At 37.9% G+C, this 23,262-nt stretch overlaps 1 protein-coding gene across 2 annotated transcripts in view; it reads left to right on the top strand.

Annotated features, from left to right (window-relative positions):
* The window catches only part of ABCB7 (ATP binding cassette subfamily B member 7), a 112,670-nt gene that overhangs the window by 51,427 nt on the left and 37,981 nt on the right, over positions 1-23,262 (top strand). The window contains exons 2-4 of one of the 2 annotated variants that reach the window (XM_062182878.1): positions 3,362-3,442; positions 6,710-6,796; positions 22,193-22,312. In XM_062182878.1, coding sequence (XP_062038862.1) covers positions 3,362-3,442; positions 6,710-6,796; positions 22,193-22,312 — 288 coding nt within the window. The remainder of the gene's footprint in view (positions 1-3,361; positions 3,443-6,709; positions 6,797-22,192; positions 22,313-23,262) is intronic. The other variant, XM_062182879.1, reaches the window with a different exon arrangement.

Genomic DNA, 23,262 nt, shown 5'->3' on the forward strand with positions numbered 1-23,262 from the left:
TGTGAATAAGTTTCATTTTTTTTTTTTTTAGCATCCTCGCTTGGGTGTTGGTCTTATTACATGGAAATGGTTCTGTCTGCTAGATAGATGGTTTTAATGTTGATACTCATTTTATAAATCTTTACTAAATGTTGACACATTTAGCAAGGCATTATGCCCATGCAACTGTCTACTGAAGATAAATGTGTTTAGTGATTGGTGAAGAAATACTGCTGAAGAATACTGAGAGCATATATTATTACGCTTGCAGGTCAAAAATTATTTAACTTTGGTTCTCCAAAAAGTTCATTCTTTTTTGGGTAAAACAAATGTGACTTTTCAGTATAAACATTCTAACTTACCCGCCTCCTGCAATGGACTGGCAAATTGTCATTTTCAGTAAACTGGATTTGTTCAGTATCTGTGCACATTAGTCATGTCTAGTATGTAGAGTAATATACAGTTGATTGCTGTGTTTGTCACTGGGGGGATGATGTTATAAATAAATTCAGATGCTAGATTTATCAAAGAAGTGAGTTATCAGTTAAGTTTTTAAAAATCCAATTATTAACAACCACCTTTTCATTCCATAGGAGTTGTAGAATTTCAGTGTTGGAATGAATGTTAGAGAACATCTAATTCAACTCTAATTTTCAAATCAAGTTTCATAGAATTCATAATCTTGTGTTCTCCTATTGTCCACCTGAGTGTGTAAATGAAAGATATTTTGCTATAAACCCTTTGCTGGAGATTTTAAAAGTAGATCTAATCTCTAATTTACGAATGAATTATATTTCAGAAATTTTTGTAAGACTGTTTAAGACTCAACATTTTTCCACAGAAACATATTATAAATAGTGATAGGGTTCTAGGACTAGCCCTTAAAAGTTGTTAACCCATTATGTGACTGAAATTTTATGTCTGCAGTGAGAGATGTTTTTAGCAATCAGTGTGCATTATTTCTGTGGAATAGAGAGATTATATTCTAGGAGAGTTTTATGTTATGTCTTAGGATGAGAAGTGAGTACACATGTGTTCATATTGTTTTATGAGTTTTTTATATACCTGAGATATTTGATAATTTAATAATGCTGTTTTAGAACTCAAAGTTCAATTTAAATATGAATATTTAAAAATTATCTACCTTGGGGGTGGACATTGTGGCAGGTTAAGCCACTGCTTGGAACACTTACATCCCATATCAGAGTGTCTGGGATTGAGTCCTGCCTCCACTTCTGACGCAGCTTCCTGCTAATGTACCTGAGAGGCAGCACATGATTGCCCAATTACTTTGGTTCCTGCCACCTACATAGGAGACCGAGATGGAGTTTCTGGCTCATGGCTTTGGGCTAGCCCAGCTCTGGCTGTTACAGGCATTTGGGGAGTGAACCAGCAGATAGAAGACCTCCATGTCTGTTTCTCACACTTTGTCACTCTGCCTTTCAATTAAATGAATAAATAAAACTTAAAAAGTTACATTTAATACTGATGCTTGAGGAAAAAAACTAGTCTGATTAGAGAAGAATAAAGAGCTACATAAAAATTTTGAAGGAGTTTTATGGGTTACTTTCAAAGGCTTAGATTTAGTGGTAGTTGTCTTTATTTTGCACATCACTTCAGAATGTATGTTTTTATTGCTTAAATTTTTGAAAAGATTTGTTTATATGAAAGGCAGAGTTACAGAGAGAGACAGAGAGAGGTCTTCCATCCAATGCCTTACTTCCAAAATGGCCACAATGACCTGGGCTGGGTTAGACCGAAGCCAGGGGCCTGGTACACCATCAGGGTCTCCCACATAGTGTCAAGGACCCAAATACTTGAACCATCCTCTGCTGCTTCCCAGGTGCATTAGCAGGAAGCTGGATCAGAAGTGGAGCAGGTAGTACTCAAAAAGGTGTTCATGAGATGCTGGTATCACAGACTTAACCTGCTGACCATAACACCAGCCCTAGAATGTATGTTTTTGCTGGTATACATATCATCAACAAAGATTGATAGTCATTTACTTGAGATAATTGGACAAGTTGTGAAAGAGAAAGAATTTAAACTTTACATACATATGCAAACATGAGTGTAATCTTGCTTCAGTGTGCAGTTACTTGAACTAGGGGCTTGTGAAAAACAGGAAAATCAGGTTTTGAAACTTACATGGGGTCCGCACATGGAGAAAGATAGTGAGGAAAACAGTGGAGTTAAACACTAGAAGGCATTGTTGACAGTGAATAGCCTGTGGTGAAGATATTTGGGCGTGCATGAAATGGTGTGAGAGGTTGGGTTCAGCAAGACAGTGTGCACACAGTGATTAGTATTTTTGAAATTTTCATAAATCAGAGGATGGCATATATATTTATAAATATACATAATCAGAAACCACATTTTAGAAAAAATAATTTTCTCAATAATTTGGTTGCCTTTTTATGTATGGAGGGCAGTTTTTGATTGATTTGGTTTTTGATACTTTGTAATGTATCATTATTTTTTTTTATTTGACAGGTAAAGTTATAGACAGTGAGAGACAGAAAGGTCTTCCTTCCATTGGTTCACTCCCCAAATGGCTGCTATGGCCGGCGCTGCACTGATCCGAAGCCAGGAACCAGGTGCTTCTTCCTGGTCTCCCATGCGGGTGCAGGAGCCCAAACACTTGGGCCATCCTCCACTGCTCTCCTAGGCCACAGCAGAGAGCTGGACTAGAAGAGGAGCAACTGGGACTAGAACCCAGCGCCCATATGGGATGCCAGTGCCACAGGCGGAGGATTAACCAAGTGAGCTACGGTGCTGGCCCCTATGTACTATTATATTTATATTGAGACATGAGTCCAAATATACAACCCATTTATTGCTTAGCGAAAGCCTTAGTGTTAACTTGCCTTTCAGAAGAGTTTGACCTAAGAAGCTAATTTTCCTCAATAAATTGATGGTGCTTTTCAAAGAGATGTATGTCCATTTTTTTTTTTTGACAGGCAGAGTGGATAGTGAGAGAGAGAGAGACAGAGAGAAAGGTCTTCCTTTGCCATTGGTTCACCCTCCAATGGCCGCCGCGGCCGGCACACTGCGACCGGCGCACTGCGCTGATCCGATGGCAGGAGCCAGGTGCTTCTCCTGGTCTCCCATGGGGTGCAGGACTTGAACCGGCGCGCCCATATGGGATGCCAGCACTGCAGGCAGCAGCCTAACCCACTATGCCACAGCACTGGCCCTATAAAGCTGACATTTTTGATGAGTAATATCATTTACTTTATACTTGAAAGGTATGTATTAAAGACATAATCATCTCTCTAACAATGGGTATTGTTTTAATTTAATGTATGTGTATATGAATAAAAGAAATTGTCTGTATTAACTGTCCACTCTAAAATTCCCCTCTCCACTTTTTTCTCTTCAGCAGATCCCAGAGTCATTAAGAAATACCACATGGCAGAGATTGGGAAAAGGCAATTCAAGAGAGTTATTAGATGCTACAAAGGTAAGATTAAACAAACACTTCTGCATATAGCTAGGAAAAATGTGCAAACCCTTGGAGCATTTCCCAATTTGTACTGCATATTTTACATTTCCCAAATAATTTCCTTTTTTATATTTTCCTAAATACTGGCAGGAAAGTATGTTTCTGCTACTGGAAATGCAGAGAAGTCTCAATGTTTTTCTGTCCCTGGAGAAATCTGTCTGAATCCCTTGAGATCAGTGCCAACTAGAGTAACATTTTCAGAAAGCTTTTATAAATGTAATGGCAGCTTGTTGACACTTAAATTTATCCTGGTAATTTGTGTCTGATAATGCGGAATACTGTAAGTTTTTCAAGTGGGTGAAGTTTCTTTACCTTAGAAGATGTTCAGGTAGCAGAATACCAAGGGATTCTAAGCTTATTAGAGCCCATAGAGTAACTGATGCTGAGTTTACATGTTGATGAGGGTTATTTTTCATTGCTAATGTAAGTGAAAGACATCTTTAAAAATTTCTAGTGCTTTAAAATGAGACACATAAATCTCTATGAAAGAAAAAGACTAGAAAATTAGAAGATGATATAAATCTAGAATACTTTATTTTTTTCTTTCTGATTGATAGTTATTTGCCATCAAGGTACAAAGTATTATTCTCATTTATGCAGAAGCTATGGAAATTAATTTTCCATTATTAAATTAAAATTTTAAGGGAAAATGTACATAGTCTTCTCAATGCCCATGACACCATAGAGATTACTTATATTTTAGTCTTTTGCTTTGTTGAAGTCCTTATTATCTCATGTGGTATTCACCAGACCCCTTGATAAAACTTGTTGCTTGGTCTTTTAGAGGAGAAAATGTGACAAAGAGACACTGTCGACTCAAAATTACCTTTTGATGTTTTCCTTATATAAAATGCTTTAAGATTGTTGATCCAAAAATCAATAATCCATTTATGGCAATTACTTTTTGTGTCTCAACTGGTGAGAACCAGAAGGCACCTTGGCTTTTTGTAATTCCATTTTCATAGCTTTTCCCTGAGCTGATACTGTTATGTTGTGTATGGTATTGATACACATTTGTTTTTATAAAGAAGTGAGCCTTTGTTTTTTAATTATTGATTATTATGGCTACTGAAAAAGCATCATTAAATCCAGTGTGCTTTATTAAGTATTTTTAATTGTGAGAGCATTTTTAATACTAGCAAGCCTAAATTGTAAGCCTAATCTTTACTATCTTTTTTAAATGAATGAATTAATTTTTTTAAAGATTTATTTATTTCTTTGAAAGTCAGAGTTACACAGAGAAGGAGAGGCAGAGAGAGAGAGAGAGAGAGAGAGAGAGATCTTGCATCCACTGGTTCTCTCCCCAATTGGCCGCAATGGCTGGAGCTGTGCCAATCCAAAGCCGGGATCCAGGAGCTTCTTTTGGGTCTCCCACACGAGTGCAGGAGCCCAAACACCTGGGCCATCTTCTACTGCTGTCCTAGGCCAAAGTAGAGATCAGGATAGGAAGTGGAGCAGCTGGGACTAGAACCAGCACCCATATGGGATGCTGGCACTGCAGGTGGTGGCTTTACCTGCTACGCCACAGCACCAGCCCCTACTATTTTTTAGACTATCATATTTTCTTGAATTGTTTTATTTTTATATATTACTAACCTCAGAAGTAATTGTAAAACTTTTTGCAAAATTTAAAATAGGTAATATATTTGCATATTTTAAGGATACTTGGGAGATTTGTACATATCTTTTTTTTTGAGATAGCTGTGTAAGTGAGTCTAACAAACATTGAAACCTACACTGTCCATGTTGTCCATATATAGGACACTGTTGTATGTGCCATGAGAGATAAAAAGATAAAATATACTTTCCCTAATCTTAAGAAATTTACCATGAAGTAAGAAAGATAAAATGTGTAAATTAATTGCTGTAGCAAAAGATATACTGTGAAGTATTAAAAAATCATGTTTCTAAATATAACAGGTTTTCAAAAAGTTCATGGAACATGCATATTATGAGAAAAGTTGCATGGATTTCAAATTTTTTTTCACCAAAATAAACTTATCTTTTTATTCTGTTTTCCATTGATTTAAAAAAATGTTTATCTTCATTTTATTTGAAAGGCAGAGAGACAGAGATAGAGATCACCCATTCATTCATTCATTCCCCCAAATACATAACATACAGGAATGGGCCACACCAGAGCTGGGAGCCAGGAGCTTACCTTGTGGTGCAGCAGGTTAAGCTGCCGCACACAACACTGGCATCTCATTTCGGAGTACTGGTTTGAATCCTGGCTGCTCTGTTTCTGATCCAGCTCCCCATCCAAGCTCCCTGCTAATGTGCCTGGGAAAGCAGCAGAAGATGGCTGAATTGATTGGTCCTTGCCACCCATGTGGGAGACCAAAATAGAGTTCCAGGCTCCTGGATTTAGCCTTGGGCTCAGCCCTGGCTGTTGCAACCATCTGGGGATTGAAGTAGTAGATGGAAGAGCTCTTCCTGTCTCTCTTCCTTTCTTAATCTGTCACTGTGCCTTTCAAAGAAATAAAATAAATCTTTAAAAAAAAATCCAGGTCTCCTATGTGGATGGCAGGGACCCATGTACTTGAGCCATCACCAAGCTTCCCATGGTACAAATTAGAAGGATTGGAAATAGAGTCAGGACTTGAACCCAGGCACTCTAATATGGAATGTAGATATCCTAAGCAGTGTCTTAACTGCTGTGCCAAGTGTCCCCTCCCCCTTTTTTAATAGAGAGGACCATTTTGTCATTATTTTCATGATTTATTTTTACTTTATTTGAAAGGCAGCAACAGAGAGAGAGATCTTCCATCGGTCTTCCCTCTTCAAATGTCTGCAGCAGCCAGGGCTTGGCCAGGCTGAAGCCAGGAACCACGAACAGAGATATAAATTAATTATAACTATATTATTATATTTGCTTGCTAATAATGGTATAACAGGTTATCATCACTATAATTGTGTTAGTGAATGATAAAAAGCTAGTATATAAATGAAATAGAAGTGTAATACAAATTAAATCTTTTAAACATTAATTTTAAGAATTATTTAGAGAAAGTGACTTCTGTATATGAATTTGTTAGATCTTAATATTCTTGTATAAACTTAACAATAAGCTAATTCTGAAGGTGTTTTGCTTTACTATGCCAGGCTAAAAGCTATGCCTCAGGATTTGTTTGGGGAACATTTATTAGAGTATCTAAACCAGATGTTTAGACACCTGAAATTCTGTAATAGCTAAATGAACTGCTTGGTATCCTCTTCTACTAGGTTCTCCAGGTATGGCCACTGATAGAAAAGAGAACATGTTGGCATGGTCATGCAGGTGGAGGACTCCACACAGACCCAAAAGAAGGGGTAAGAATCACTAACAAGAACTGGAAATTCTTATTGATGAGTGTACCTACAATGGAAAATATAGGTATTTAAGATTTTCTAGAATATTTGACTGACCCAGCTAACTGCATATTCTGTCATGCAAAACCATTTGAACTGACCATGATTATATACATGAGATTTTCTCAGGCTTAAAAACAATTAAAAATTATGATTGAATTTAAAAGAAAAAAGGTATTTGTGAACCTGAAAATATCTTAGTTCTTTACAATATCATTGGTTGAGGTTATTTGTTGTGTAATACAGCCTTGTAAATAAGTAGAGAGAGTTAGCTATTACAAGTAATTTGTGTGTGTGAGTATGTATATGTGTTAAGATTAATGTTTCCCCTTGTATACATTTGATTAGAAAAATTCTAGAGTATCCCATAGCTTCATTGTAAATCATCTATATATCCAGTCTATTTAATTACACATATTCTTTATAATTGTGATTATCATTATGCGAGCATACGAACCAGTAGGGCCACTGAAATAAAAAGATTTAATTGCACTACACGTTTTCTGAGTGAAAATGTCATTGGAATACTGTTACACATTTCTCCATCTGGCCTTTTTCTCTGAGTTTGCCTTTCTGGCCTTTTTCTCTGAGTTTGCCTTTATTTTCTTTGGTTTGACCCAATCTCTATATATGTGTCTCTAAGTAGAGATGATATTTTCAGGGTTGGTGGTTAAGTGCAAATTTTTTGTTAAGTTGCTCTATAAATTAAAGGAAAGTAAATACCAGTTATCTTATTGGTAGAATGTAATTGGTAAGAAAAACTTTTCAGTGCTTTTCTTTCTTAGATTTCCAGTGCAGCTTTTTTCTTTCAAGGAACTCAAACACTTCACATCTATGTTTTGTCCGTATTTTGCATGTTACTATCCTTTCTGGCTGACTGTCTTTCAAAACAGCAAAGTGTCATAAGAGAGAATATTTTTAAATTACGCCAAATAGTGAGATTTGTTTATCAGTATGTTAGTCTTTGGCATGGTATTTGCCAGTTTGCAGGATCATCTGTTACCAAGACCTCTTAAGGTTAGTTGCTGATAATGCTGTAAACACAACCAAAAAATATGTTCACTAATAAAGGAGAAGCAGTCATTTCTCTTAAACTCAAGCAATATAAACTTCAAGATAGTTTCTTCTACAATAAAATAGAACAAAGCAAAAATCACTGTAATATTTTATATTTGGTTTTCTTTATTGTTTTTCTCCTGCCATCTTTGTACTGCTTTAGCTTTGTTAGCTAATGAAATCTGTGCTAAAAAAGGGGTGGTGTGGAGTTGTAGTTAAGAGCCTGAGCTCTGGAGACAGACTACCTAGGCTTTAATCAAGATATCCTCATTTTTTAGTGGGAATGATCTTGAACAAGTTACTTAATTTCTGTGTACTTTGGTTTCTTTATCTATAAAATGGAGACGATAATTCCAAAATGAATTTAAATGAGTTAATTCCTCATACTATATTTAAACTCTTAAATAGTGCTCAACATATAGTAAGGATTCAGTAAATATTGGTTGTTCTTACTATAATGTGAGATTGTAAAGCCTGTCACCTATCATAATCCATTCATTTAAAAAGTACATTTTCAGTACATGCTTTGTGCTGAACTCTGTGCTAATTACTGGAGATAGAATAATGACAATAAAAAATCCCCTGCTGTCTAGAAGCTTCACAGTTTACGTGGCAGACTATCTAAACTACTATGTAGAAGTTTCATTGCCCTAATAAATAAGACTTTACCTTAAAACTGACATCTCTACTACTTTACTTTTTATTCATTGCTATTTGTGTGTACTTAATGACTATTAATTAGCATTAATAATGCATGTCAGAATGTATTTAAATCATTTATTTATCCAATATGGCTATAATACAGGTTTCATGAAAAAGGAGTGGTAACTCAGTATTTCAAAATTCCTGTTTTTAAAATAAATGAATTAAGTGACTATTTGTTTATAATAGAATCTCTTAAGGGATCCTGGAGCTTTGGTCTTGGCATCTACATTTTTATTTATGTCTCTTGAAAAAAAGTATCTGTTGGTAAGTTTAGTTAGTCCTGTGCTCTCTTAATAAGGACATAAATAATGCAAAGCTTAATGAAAGGACTACTTCCCAGACTTTGCTTGACTTGTTCTTTTTTATTTAGAAACACCTCCCTATTGATTGAATATAGTCTGAAGCTAATAGTATTTAAAGAGAGATTATACTTAGTAGAGCCATCAGAAAGCTTTGGTATAAATCTTGATGTTATCAGAAGAAGTGAAACAGCAACTTGGAGTATTAAAAGTTGGAGGATTGGGGCAATAATGGAATAATGAAACTCTAGGCTTGTTAAAATGAGTGGGTACACAGACCAGTGGGCAAGAATACCTGGATGACATGGGAAGGCAGTTTTCTAGCTCTGATTTCATACATCATCAGGCAGCCTTATGATCTTCATTTGATTTCTCAAATTGACTTCTCTTTGAGGTAGAGAATTCACTGATGGGCCTTGTGAATATTAATCTGCTTGGCAAGTATTTTCTCTTGTAAATTATTACATGGACTGTCAGTTACAAATTCATCTCATGTAGCCTAATCCATTTTTTCTTAGGGCCTAATCACTGCTGGATAATGCTCTTCATTGGAATTTCCGACCAACAGAGCTTAAAAAACAAACCCTGAGATATATAGAGAAAGTAATTATAATTAGAAAGCCTTTCCTTACAATTAATATATACTGTCCTTTCCCATCCAAACTTACTATACTTATATCTCCAGTGTTATTAGGCAGCCTCTGAACTAACTCGTGCTCTTTTGACCTACCTTTTACTAAGGTACTGTTAGCCATAAAAGTATTGAAGTAGTGGTTTCAATTATTCCTTTAATTGCACCTCCCTTTAGCTTGGTTGGAGACATAGTTTTGTTTTCTGCACAATTTGCTTGCCCTTGAAATTGTGGGCACTTGCAAATTTTCTGCTAAATGAGTTCTTTTGAGAGAAAATATTCAGCCTAAAGCCCATATTTTTACAAAACAGATAGCATTCCAAAATTTTTCCTATCATTTTTCTTCCTCACCACAAGCTTTTCCGCCAAGTAGTTTCTTTTAAAACCTGTCCTTTGCTGGCGTCACGGCTCACTAGGTTAATCCTCCGCCTGCGGCGCCCGCAGCCCGGGTTCTAGTCCCGGTTGGGGCACTGGATTCTGTCTCAGTTGCTCCTCTTCCAGTCCAGCTCTCTGCTGTGGCCTAGGAGGGCAGTGGAGGATGGCCCAGTTCCTTGGGCCCTGCACCCGCATGGGAGACCAGGAGGAAGCACCTGGCTCCTGGCTTCGGATCAGTGCAGCTTACCAGCTGCAGCACACCGGCCATAGCAGCCACTTGGGAGGTGAACCAACGGAAAAAGGAAGACCTTTCTCTCTGTCTCTCTCTCTCTCACTGTCTAACTCTGCCTATCAAAAAATAAATAAATAAGCGAAAAATAATAAAAGAAAAACCTGTTCTTTGATTCTGTGAGTACTTCTGGCTGTTAGAACTTAAGAATGTCTGTAAATGGGAAAGCAGTAGAAGATGGCCCAAGTCTTTGGGCCCCTGCACCCACGTGGGAGACCCAGAAGAATCTCCTGGTTCCTGGCTTTGGATTGGCCCAGCTCCGGCCATTGCAGCCATCTGGGGAGTGAACCAGCGAATGGAAGACTCCCCACCCTGCCTCTGCCTCTCTGTAATTCTGCCTTTCAAATAAATAAATCTTTTTTAAAAAGTCTGTAAAACCAGAATTTTTAAATTCTTCATCAGCTAAAGAAAAAAATAATTCTGCTACCTTTATGAAAAGATCATTCTGTTTTTTCTTATTCTTTGTTTTCCTCTCAAAGTCCAGTGGCCAAAAACAAAAAATGAAGACAAAAAGAAAAGCCCAATGGACTTCACTCCCTTGTAAGGCATAAGCTTTTGGTGGAGAAATTTGCTGTTGATTCAGTGCCTGACAACCTTTTCTGGTGAGAGATGTAAAGTTAACCACTTGAGAAACAAAACATGTGTTTATTAATATACAATTATCTATTTTGAAAGGTTTATTTATTTGAAAGGCAGAGTTACAGAGAGAGAGAGAGAGAGAGAGAGAGAGAGAGAGAGAGATTGAACCATCTGCTGGTTCAATCTCCAAGTGGCTACAAACAGCTGCGGCTAGGCTAGGCCAAAGACAGAAGCCAGGAGCTTCTTCCAGGTCTCCCAGTTGGGTGCAGGGGCCCAAGTGCTCAGGCCATCTTCTGCTTTCGCAGGCACATTAGCAGAGAGCTGAATCAGAAGTGGAGCAGCCAGGACACAAACCATCATGCCAGCATCATAGCTGGCAGCTTTACACTGTGCTGCAAAACTGGCTCCACATTTATCTTTAATATCTGAGAACTCTACCAAATGAGCTGCTCCGGATTTTTTGATTCTTTGAAATTCTTTTTGTGTCCTGTCCTAATGGTTATTAGTTATAGATGTTCACTTCTAGCACATTTGTCGACTTGAGCACTACTGCATATAAACAGTACAGTTTGTACCTTTCCAGTTACACCTTTTTTAGTCAGATGTTTTTTTCATTTTATTAATATATTTGTTTTGGTCCATTGTGCTGTATAAACTTCCTGTGTACAGTAGATGTTCTTTTAATTATTTCTGCTTTGTTATTAAATATTTATTTATTTATTTATTTGAAAGAGAGAGAGAGCGAGCTTCCATCTGCTGATCCACTCTCCAGATGGCTGGAATGGCCAGGATTGGTCCAGACCGAAGCCAGGAGCCAGAATCTTCATCCTGGTCTCCCACATGGTTAGCAGGGGCCTAAGCACTTGAGCTATCTTCCACTGCTTTTCCCAGGCCATTAGCAGGCAGCTGGATTGGAAGTGGAGCAGTTAGAGATAACTGGAGCCCATGTGGGATGCTGGCACTGTAGGCGGTGGCTTTACCCACTGCACCACAAGGCTGGGCCCTCATTATTTCTTAACTGTCCAGTCTCGTGACACTTTTGAAGCCATATATTAATACCAAATAGGTAAATATCTAAAAATCTGAAAACTTCTGGTGACTTAATATATCAAATATTAAGTATACCTACAGGATATTAATAAGAATTTGTCCTTGTGTATTTGAGAATAGATGCATTAATTAATTAATTGAGTACATAGTGTTGTTCTTGCTATCAGTCACATTTCCTTTTCTGGCACCTGCTTTTTCTCTTGGGCCACCTTGTCTTCAGTTATTTTCATCTCCTCTGACAGCCCTTTCTCTCTTCCAAACTTATCTTTTAAACGTTTCTGGAGAAAAATGTACAGTATAATTTTGTTAGATTAAAAAATCTTAGTGAACTAATTTGAATTCCTTTTTTTGTTCCGTGTGTGTGTGTGTATGCACGCACACACGTGCATATTTTTCTGAATCTAATTGCTTTCCTCTAATTATGACTATCTAATTCCAATATATAGTTGAGATTTTTCCAAAAAAAATGTTCATCATACATACTAGTTTTACATTGTAATGAAGCTTAAAGTATCAATGAAATGTTTTTTTTTTAATGTTTGTTTTAGTTTTCATTTACTTGAAAGGCAGAGAGACAGAGAAAAAAGGGGATGAGGGACAGAGATAGACATTCTCCATCTGCTGGTTCAATGTCGAAATGCCCTCTTTAGCCAGGAGTAGGCCAGGCCAAAGCTGGGAGCCAGGAGCTCCATCTAGGTCTCTCATGTGATAGGAACCCAAGTGCTTGGGCTATCTTCTGCTGCTTCTCCGGATGCATTAAGCAGGTAGCTGGATTGGAAACAGAAAATCCAGGACTCAAACCAACACACCAGTATGGGATGTGGGCATCCCAAGCCACGGCTTAACTCATTATACCACAATGCCAGCCCTCGCCTACATTTTTTTTCTGATACTTCATTTTTTTCATGTTAATGTAAATTAATACAAAGAGAACATATTCAATGTACTTCATAGATACAACTTTAAGAATATAATAATATTCCTTTACCCCTCCCCTGCCCTGGCCCCCTTCTTTCCTTCCTTCCTCTCTTCCTTTTTCCTTTTTTAGTTTTTGAAATAACATTTTTTTAATTAACATTGCAGTCAAGAGTTTAATCCTCCACTAAATAAAGAGATCAACAAGGAAGACATAAAAAGACCCTAGCTCAGTGAATATAGGCAAGCACCACATACATTTTAAACTTGAGACTATCAAGCTACAGCAGGAAGGCCACATTGTTTATATTCTGTTAGCAAAGGAGGAAAGTAGATTCACTCTTACCTCTGCAGGCCTTTTAATGACATTTCTATAATGTTCAATTTTATGGAGCTTTTGTGTTATGAAGGAATCCTCACAGTTATGTTTTCAGAAATAACTTTTAGATCCTATTTACTGTAAAAATAATAAATAAAAGTTAAATCTATACCTTCTTTTTATGTATAAGGGAGACTTAAAGAAAAACTTATGACATCTATTAGTTACTTTAGGAATTTTAGCCCTTGAGAAAAAACTTCATTTCCTTCAATCATCATTGGATTGTTTTCCCTTGTACTACCATAGTGATACCACACCAATACTGGTTACTCTTCAACTGTGGTTTTTTTCACATAACCATTACTTTCTTGACCATTTCCTGTGTTTCCCACCCTTTCTTAAAGAATTTGATTTTCAAAGGGTATTATATATGTTATTTGTGTTTTCTGCTTATACCCTGTTGAGTCAGGGTGAAAATAAATAGTTGATGTGCAGGTGATGTCTAATTCAATCTCAAGCTAGTGACTGGTCTCTTTTCAGCTTGAGGTAATCCTTTTGTCTTTCCAGATTACCATTGGATGGCCAGTATAAATTAACTATGGTGGTTTTGAAAGGCAGTGTGTTATCTTTTAGGAAATATATTGAGACCACCTGTTTTCTTTTACCCTTGTGCATCAGGAACAGGCTGATTTAAAATTCTTTAAAAATGTTACTCAACCTCTGAAATGTCTCTTTGATTTGGCCTCCACTTGAAAAAAAGACATTATTTTTCTAACTTTATAGTTTACCTAAACTATAACTGAAGTCTTGTCCTTTATAGCTTAATGGACTCATAATGCATGATTACACAACTTCAGAACCCATTTTGTTAAATGAAGTGGTGACATTTTATGCACTATTAAGCCAGCTAGAATAATTTTCTTGCTCTTAGCCATAACTTTTCTGTGTCCTTACTAAAAAAATTCTGGGGTGTGTTATAGAAGGTTTTGACAGGCGAGAGTGTTTCTAAAGATATGTGGAAACAGGACCTTTTTTCCCCCCCACTATTCAGTCAAGAAAAGTAAGGCAGATAAAACTTGTGAGATGGGAGAGTGGTTGAAATGTTCTAGTTTGTGTTATGATGCATTAAATTATATTTATTTAGTAATAGTTCGATTGGAAAAATGAATTTTGAAATTACTGCCTTATTCCCTATTTTAATGCCTTGCCAGTTAGGAGAACATATATTTTATACATACATATATATATGTGTACATATATGCATACATATGTGTATATGTATGTATGTATACACACATTTATATGTGTGTGTGTGTAAAATAAATCATTGAGATCTATACTTTCAAGATTTCATACTTACATGTATTTAAAGCAGTTCAGAAAGGTTGTCCTTTAGTTTTCAGTACAATATGAACAGTTTCATTTCTGTTATTCTATATATTATAACCAGCTTAAAATACTAGCAAAATATTTTGTGGAGCCCCAGGGAGATAACCATAATAAAACCTTGTATTATATAATATACTGTCCTGCATTTCTTACATGTTTCCAATTTTCCCCCATTCCATACTGTGCAAATCTACTTGAAGTCAAATAACTTTTTCCTCTTGAAATGAATTAAATTTTTTCTTATTATATGTGAAGTACAGAAAATATAAACAAAAAGAATGTAAAAAGTTATCAATGATTTCACCTATTCATGGCTACCGATGTTAACACTTTGGAAGTATTGCTTTCCATATCCACTTTTATGTACATATAAACTCTTACACATCACATTTTTTCTCACAAGAAATAAGTTTTTAACTTTGCTCCTTTTAACATATTTATGTTCATTACTCCTATTTTGTTATATGCATTCACTCTAATTTATTTACATTATTTTCTATTATTTATCATTTAAGCTGCTTCCAATTTTATTTCTATTAAGAAAGCCTTGGACATAAATATCTTTTTTTTTTTTGACAGGCAGAGTTAGACAGTAAGAGAGAGAGAGAGACACAGAGCGAAAGGTCTTCCTTTTTCCGTTGGTTCACCCCCCAAATGGCCACTACGGCTGGTGCGCTGCGCCATTCCGATTCCTCCTGCTCTCCCATGCGGGTGCAGGGCCCAAGCACTTGGGCCATCCTCCACTGCACTCCCAGGCCACAGCAGAGAGCTGGACTGGAAGAGGAGCAACTGGAACAGAATCCGGCGCCCCGACCGGGACTAGAACCTGGGGTGCCAGCGCCACAGGCGGAGGATTAGCCAAGTGAGCTGCGATGCCGGCCAGCATAAATATCTTTATTGCTAAATTTTTCATTTCTTTATTCAATAAATATTGAGTACATCCTGCATGTCAGCCATGGTATTTCGTATTGGGTTACAACAGTGAGCACAAAACACAAAGTTACTGCTCCCATGGAATTTAAATTTAGCGGGGGAGCAGATGAATTAAATAATCTTACTGCAATATATTGAGTTTATAACTAAAATGGATATTCTGAAAGAAAGGAATACTGTTCTATGAGAACATACAGCAAAAGATCCTGGCAAGAGTTGTTATTTTTTCTTTAAGGGAGAGGATAGAGATAGACATACTGACATCTCCCACTTGCTGGAGCGAGGAAATCAATCCTGGTCTCCCTCATGGTCATAGGGACTCAACTACTTGAGTATCCCTACTACTTCCCACAGTACACATTATCAGGAAGCTGAAATTGGAAGCAGAGCCACACTTGAACCCAAGCCTTCAAAGTAGACAAATTCAGGAGAGTCTAAAGAGGTGAAATTAATTCAACTTGGAGTATATTTTTAAGGTTTTTCTTGACATGAGCTACCAGATGTGGAATTCTTGAGACAGAGAACAGAGTTATTTTAAAAGCTTACGCAGGCACACCTTGGAGATATTGCAGGTTAGGTTCTAGATGACTGCAATACAATGAATTTTATACTAAAGCCAAATGAATTTTTTGGCTTATCAGTGCATATAGATGTTTAGCTCATAGTGTATTCTATTAATGTTCAATAGCAGTATTCCAAACAGTATATGTACCTTAATTTTAAAATATTGCTAAAAATGCTACACTCTTCCAAACCTTCAGTAAGTCATAAATCTTTTGCTGGGGGAGGATCTTGCCTTGATATTGATGGCTACTTACTGAACAGGGTAGTAGTTGCTGAAGGTTGGGGTGCCTGTGAAAATTTCTTAAAATGAGATACCAGTGAAACTTGCTGCATCTCCTGATTCTGTCGTGAAAAACTTCTGTGTAGTTTCATGAAAAACTTCTGCTGTTTGACAGCATTTACCCACAGTAAAACATGTTTCCAAATTGAAATCAGCCAGCTCAAATGTTGCCACTAGTTTATCAACTAAGTTTCTACAGTATATCCTTTGTTATAATTTCAACAGCGTTCATAGCTTTATCACCAGTAGTAGCTTTCATACATCTCAGGAAGCCACTTTGTTTACTTGAATGAAGCAACTCCTCCATACATTAAGGCTTTATCATGAGATTGCCCCAATTCAGGCACATCTTGCATATCTTCAGGCTTCTGATTCTCTTGCTATTTCCACCATATCTGCAGTTACCTCCTTCACTGAAGTCTTGAATCTCTCAAAGTCATCTATGATGGTTAGATTCAGCTTCTTCCAGACTCCTGCAAATGTTGCTATTTTGATCTCTTATGAATCACAAATATTCTTAAAGGCATCTAGAATGGTGAGTACTTGCCAGGAGATTTTCAGTGTGCTTTCCTGATATCCAACAGAGGAATCACTCACTATCCACGGCAACTATAGCCTTACACTAAGACTTGAAAGTCAAAATTATTCCTTGATCCATAGGTTCTATGCAGAATGGATGTTGTGTTGGTAGGCATCAAAATAACATTAATTAGGCCAGTGCTGTGGCATAGTGGGTAAAGTCGCCACCTGTATGCCAGCATCCCATATGGGCACCGGTTCAAGTCCCAGCTGCTCCACTTCTGATCCAGCTCTCTGCTATGGCCTGGGAAAGCAGTAGAAGATGGCCCAAGTACTTGGGCCCCTGCACCCATGTGGGAGACCTGGAAGAAGCTCCTGGCTCCTGGTTTCAGATCGGCACTGTTCCAGCCATTGTGGCCAAAAGGGAACTGAACCAGCAGATAGAAGACCTCTCTTTCTCTCTCTCTCTCTCTCTGCCTCTCCTTCTCTCTCTGTGTAACTCTGACATTCATTTGATTCATTTGAAGACAGAGATACAGAGAGAGAGAAAGAGATCTTATATCTGCTGATACACTCCCCAAATGGCCGCAATGGCCAGAGTTGGGCCAGGCCAAAGCCATAAACTAGGAGCTTCTTCCTGGTCTCCTACATGAGTGCATGGGGCCCAGGAGCTTGGGCTATCTTCCAGGGCTTTCCCAGGCACATTAACAGGGAGCTGCATTGGAAGTGGAGCAGCCTGGACTTGAACAAGCGCCAGTATGGGATGCTGATACAATAGGCACCAGCTTAACCTTCTACACTATAGCACCATCCCCCAAAAATCTATTGTTTAATGTTGCCACCTTCATCAGTTGTCTGATGAAGATCTTCTGGATGATGTGCTCCAGTTTCTTCATCAACACTTGCTGCTTCAACTTCTGCTAGTTTCATATTCTTCTGCAGCTTCCTTGCCTGTCTTGGCACTCATAAAATTGAGAAGTAGGCCCTTACTCTGGATTAGGCTTTACTTTAAGGAAATGTTATTGCTGGTTTGACCTTATAGTCAGATTACTAAAACTTTCTTTATATCAACAGTAAGGCTGTTTTACTTTCCTGTCATTCATGTGTTCACTGTAGTTGCACTTTTTAAAAAAGTTTTATTTATTTGCTCGCTTACTTACTTGACAGGCAGAATGACAGAGAACAGAGAAAGATGGAGAGCTAAAGAAGGGGAGAGCGGGGTCGGTGCTGTGGCACAGCAGGTTAATGCCCTGGCCTGAAGCGCTGGCATCCCATATGGGTACTGGTTCTAATCTTGGCTGCTCCTCTTCTGATCCAGCTCTCTGCTGTGGTCTGGGAAAGCAGTAGAAGATGGCCCAAGTCCTTGGGCCCCTGCACCCATGGTGGGAGACCTGGAAGAAGCTCCTGGCTCCTGGCTTCAGATCGGCGCAGCTCCAGCTGTTGTGGCCATCTGGGGAGTGAACCAGCACATGGAAGACCTCTCTCTCTGCCTCTCTCTGCAACTCTGTCTTTCAAATAAATAAAATAAATCTTAAAAAAAAAGAAGGGGAGAGCTCTTCTATCTGCTGGTTCACTCCCCAAATGGCCACAATGGCCTTGGCTGGGCCAGGCCAAAGCCAGGAGCCCAGAAGTCTATCCGGGTCTCCCGATGTGGGTGGCAGGAACCCAAGTATTTGAGCCATCTTCTGCTGCTTTCCCAGTGTATTAGCAGGGAGCTGGATAGAAAGTGGAGCAGCCTGGACTTAAACTGGCACTCTGGTATAGGATGCCAACATCACAAGTGGCAGTTTAATCTTCTGCACCACAACACTGACCCCTGGTGTAGCACTTTGTTTTAAAGATTTATTTATTTTTTACTTGAGAGTCAGAGGGGTAGAATTGCGCCGATCCGAAGCCAGGAGCCAGGAGCTTCTTCTGGGTCTCCCATGTGGGTGCAGGGGAAAAGGACTTGGGCCATCTTCTACTGCTTTCCCAGGCCATAGCAGAGAGCTGGATCAGAAGTGGAGCAGCTGGGACTAGAACTGGCGCCCATACGGGATGCCGGCGCTTCAGGCCAGGGTATTAACCTGCTGTGCCACAGCGCCGGCCCTAGCATTTTTAACTTCCTTCAAGAACTTTTCCTTTGTATTCACCACTTGGCTATCTGTTTGGGACAAGGGTTCTTTCTTTCAGTCTGTTTTGGCTTTTGACATGCTTTCTTCACTAAGCTTAATCATTTCTAGCTTTTGATTTAAAGTGAATGATATGAGACTCCTCCTTTTACTTGAACACTTAGAGGCCATTTAATCTAATTTCAATATTGTTGAGTCTGAGGGAATAAGGAGGCCTGAGGAGAGGGAATAAGAAAGGGGGGGGGGGTGTCCAGTCAGTGGAGCAGTCAAAACACATACAACTTTATCAGTTTAATTCACTATATTATATGTACATGATTCATGGTGCCCCAAAACAATTAGAGACATCAAAGATCACAGATCACAAAGATCACAGGTCACCATAACAGATGTAGTAATAATGAAAAGGTTTGAAATATTGCAAGAATTATCAAAATGTTACACTGAGACCCAAAGTGAGCACATGCTGTTGGAAAAATTGCTCCATTAGACGTGCAGGATGCAGGGGTGCCACAAACCTTCAATTTGTTAAAAAACAAAAAGTGTACAAAGCACAATAAAAGCAAAATAGCAAAATACAATCAAATGAGGTATGCCTACAATAGATATAAAATTGCTTTGCAGAAAGATTATTTCAGTGTATTCCCTATTACCTGTGCATTTGACTGCTTATTTCCATACACTGTCATCAACAATGAGCCTTATCTTTGATCTTTTAAATACTTTTTCCAGATATTGAGTTAATATTTCAGTTTTGCTTATGTGGATTGTTTTATAAGCTACAATATAATAGTTTGAGTATATGTATATATATATTATATTAATCTCATTGGTTTTAGAAGGTATGATTTTGATTTTTAATACTATGCCTCTAAAGGTGAAACTAAAAAAAACTTAATGGGAATGTTGCCTAACTAAAAAAACTTAATGGGAATGTTGCCTCAGAAACATGGGAAAAAGAAAAACATGAGATAAATTTGGACCAGATTAAGCATAATGAGAAAACTGTATTTTTGCTGACATTTTTCATAACCCAACATCTCCAATATAGTCAATACCAAGACCCCTACTTTCCTAAAACACAGTATTGGAAATGTTCTATCATGAACTACCTAAAATTGTATAAAGCTTTCAACTACAAAGATGGAAATATGGAAAACTTTTTAAGATTTTTTTAAAAAGATTTATTTTATTCATTTAAAAGGTAGGGTTAGGGAGAGAGAGAGATTTTCCATCCGCTGGTTCACTTCTCAAATGACTGCATTGACTGGGGCTGGGCCAGGCTGAAGCCAGGAGTCAGAACTTCTCTGGGTCTCTTACATGGGTGCAAGGGCCCAAGGACTTGGGCCATACTCTGCTGCTTTTCCAGGCACATTAGCAGAGAGCTGGATCAGAAGTGGAGCAGCTAGGATATGAACCAGTGCCCATGTGGGATGCTGGCATTGTAGGTGGTGGCTTAACCCGTTGTGCCACAACACTGGCCCCAGATTTTTTTAAAGTTTTATATCATGTCTGATAGCTTAATAAGAAATTTATGTCTCTTCATCATAATTGAGTAACTTTTTAGCAATATGGGGGTGGTTATAGTTGAAAATAAGAAATTTAACAGAAATAAGTACAATTTTTTTTTTAGTTTTGAATTAACATGAAATACTTGCACATTTTTAAGGAGCAAGATGGAAAATTTCAACACATATACATAGCTTTAACTGACCATACCTGGCAAATAGCCTCTCCATTTCCTTATCTTTTCTTCCAGTTCTTTATGCAGAATATGATACATCATGATAAGCCATAGTCACCCCCCTGAGCTGCAGAACACCAGCACCCATCAGGTTCACCCTGCTCTGTTTTGATACCCATTATTCAGTCTCCCCCTCCTCCCTCTCAACTTCTAGTAATCAGGTCATCCCTCTTCTGGTTATATATCCGAAGGAAATGAAATCAGTGTATGAAAAAGATACCTGCACTTCCATGTTTGTTGTAGCACTATTCACAATTGCCATGGTATAGAATCAACCTAGATATCTATCAGTGGATGAATGGATAAAGAGTGTGGTATATACATGAAGGATTTCTCTTTTTTTTTTTTTAATTTTTTGACAGGCAGAGTGGATAGTGAGAGAAAGAGACAGAGAGAAAGGTCTTCCTTTGCCGTTGGTTCACCCTCCAATGGCCGCCGTGCTGATCCGATGGCAGGAGCCAGGTGCTTCTCCTGGTCTCCCATGGGGTGCAGGGCCCAAGCACTTGGGCCATCCTCCACTGCACTCCTGGGCCACAGCAGAGAGCTGGCCTGGAAGAGGGGCAACCGGGACAGAATCCAGCGCCCCGACCGGGACTAGAACCTGGTGTGCCGGCGCCGCAAGGAGGAGGATTAGCCTAGTGAGCCGGGCGCCAGCCTACATGAAGGATTTCTGTGAGTGAGACCCCAGTGGAAAGGAGCCATCAAAGAAGGATGTACTTTTCTCTGAAGGGAGGAGAGAACTTCCACTTTCCTTATGGCCTTGTCCAAATACTGATTGAGTCTGTGGTCACAAAAAGCTTCCATAGCCTTGGCAACTCATGGCAAGAGCCTCAGATGATCACTGATGTCATAAATAAGAGTGTTAATTATTAAATGAACAACAGGAGTCACTGTGCACTTACTCCCCATGTAGGACCTCTGTCCTTAATGAGTTGTACTATGAAAATTAACTGCAAAACTTGTTCTCAAGCTGTACTTTATTTATACGTTTTTGTGTGTGTATGTGGGTACAAACTGTTGAAATCTTTTCTTAGCATAGAGTTGATCCTCTGTATATAAAGTTAAACTAAAAATGAACCGTAATGGGATGGGAGTGGGGGCGGGAGGGCAGGTATTGGGGGAAAGAACCATTATGTTCCTAAAGTTGTACCTATGAAATTTGCATTGATTAAATAAAAGCTTAAAAAAAAGAGTATAGTATATATACGCAGTGGAGTATTATTCTGCCATAAAAAATGAAATCTTGACATTTGCAGCAATATAGATGAAACTGGAAATCATAAATGAAACAAATCATACACAGAAAGACAAGTACTGTGTATTTTCATATATAGAAGTTAAAAACAATAATAAATATATGTGTATGTTTAATCCAAAGTAAAAATGAGTTGTTTTAAAAAGCAATTGAAATAGTTTCCTTTTTTCCAAATATTTTCAGTTTGAAATACGTTGGCCTTTGATTTAGAATAAAAGTTATGTTTGTGATATTTTCATGTATTTCGCAGATATTTATATGAATCTAATATGATTCAACTAATGAAATATGGTTGCATTTGAGATGACATGTAACTAAATGCTATGTTTTCTCTCTTTCAACAGTTAAAAGATGTTGATACTCGGAAAATCATAAAAGCAATGCTTTCTTATGTATGGCCCAAAGACAGGCCAGATCTGAGAGCTAGAGTTGCCATTTCCTTGGGATTTTTGGGTGGTGCAAAGGTAAGAATAGAAGAAATTATGCATTGTTTGGTTGCTGTATCAAAGAAGTACTGCCATATCTTATAATTATGAATCCTGGGCTGGTATAATTCACTTTGGGAGAAGGATGGCCAACTATTAGGACCCTCATTTAGTTTACATAATTACTTCAGGCAGTCACCAGAAATTATGTAATAATGCCCAGTTTATTGCTGGATCAGACTTTGAACAGTTTCAACTTAATGGAATTCACTCCTGAAGCTGATGTGAGATTCAGGAACATTGGTTGTAACTAAGCATAAGGAAGTTTATGAACGAAGAGTCTTATTGACTCTTAATACATATTTCTGATGAGCTTGGTTCCCAGTACCCAGTAAATTGAAAGAAGATAGAGGCATTTCAGGCCCATTGATAGCCACAAGTGGTAAATAACAGTTTAACATCAAGGGAAAAAGCAGAACAACTTAAAACCAACAACACAAATGCTGGCATTTTGGTCCACACACTTAGTAAAGGGTAGTACCTTTTACATTTCAGCAACCTCTTCAGTTTGTCATTGTACTATAAAGCAAAATTATATTGGTGACCCTGAGTTTTCAAGAAAAGAACTTCATTTTTAACTTACTCAGATTTTAAAGTCAGGGAAGTATATATCTATAGATACAATAAAATGTATTTATGTAATGAAGAGCATGGTCTCTGGAGTCAGACTGCCTGGATTCTACCACTTGTTATCCTTTTATCCCTGGGCAAGTTGCTTAGTCTCTATGCCTCAGTTTACCTATTTAGAAAATAGGATTCTTACAAGGATTACATAAATTAAGATATAAAAGGCTTAGAACAATGTCTGGCAGTAGTAAAAACAATATAGTTGTTAAATAAATTTACATTTCCAAATATATGGTTAAAAGTGTTTGCTTAAAAATATAAATGTCATACAATGACAATTTGGTTGCCCCTCTTACATATAA

The sequence above is a fragment of the Lepus europaeus genome, chromosome X (assembly GCF_033115175.1).
Source record: "Lepus europaeus isolate LE1 chromosome X, mLepTim1.pri, whole genome shotgun sequence".
NCBI classification, from domain to species: Eukaryota; Metazoa; Chordata; class Mammalia; order Lagomorpha; family Leporidae; genus Lepus; species Lepus europaeus.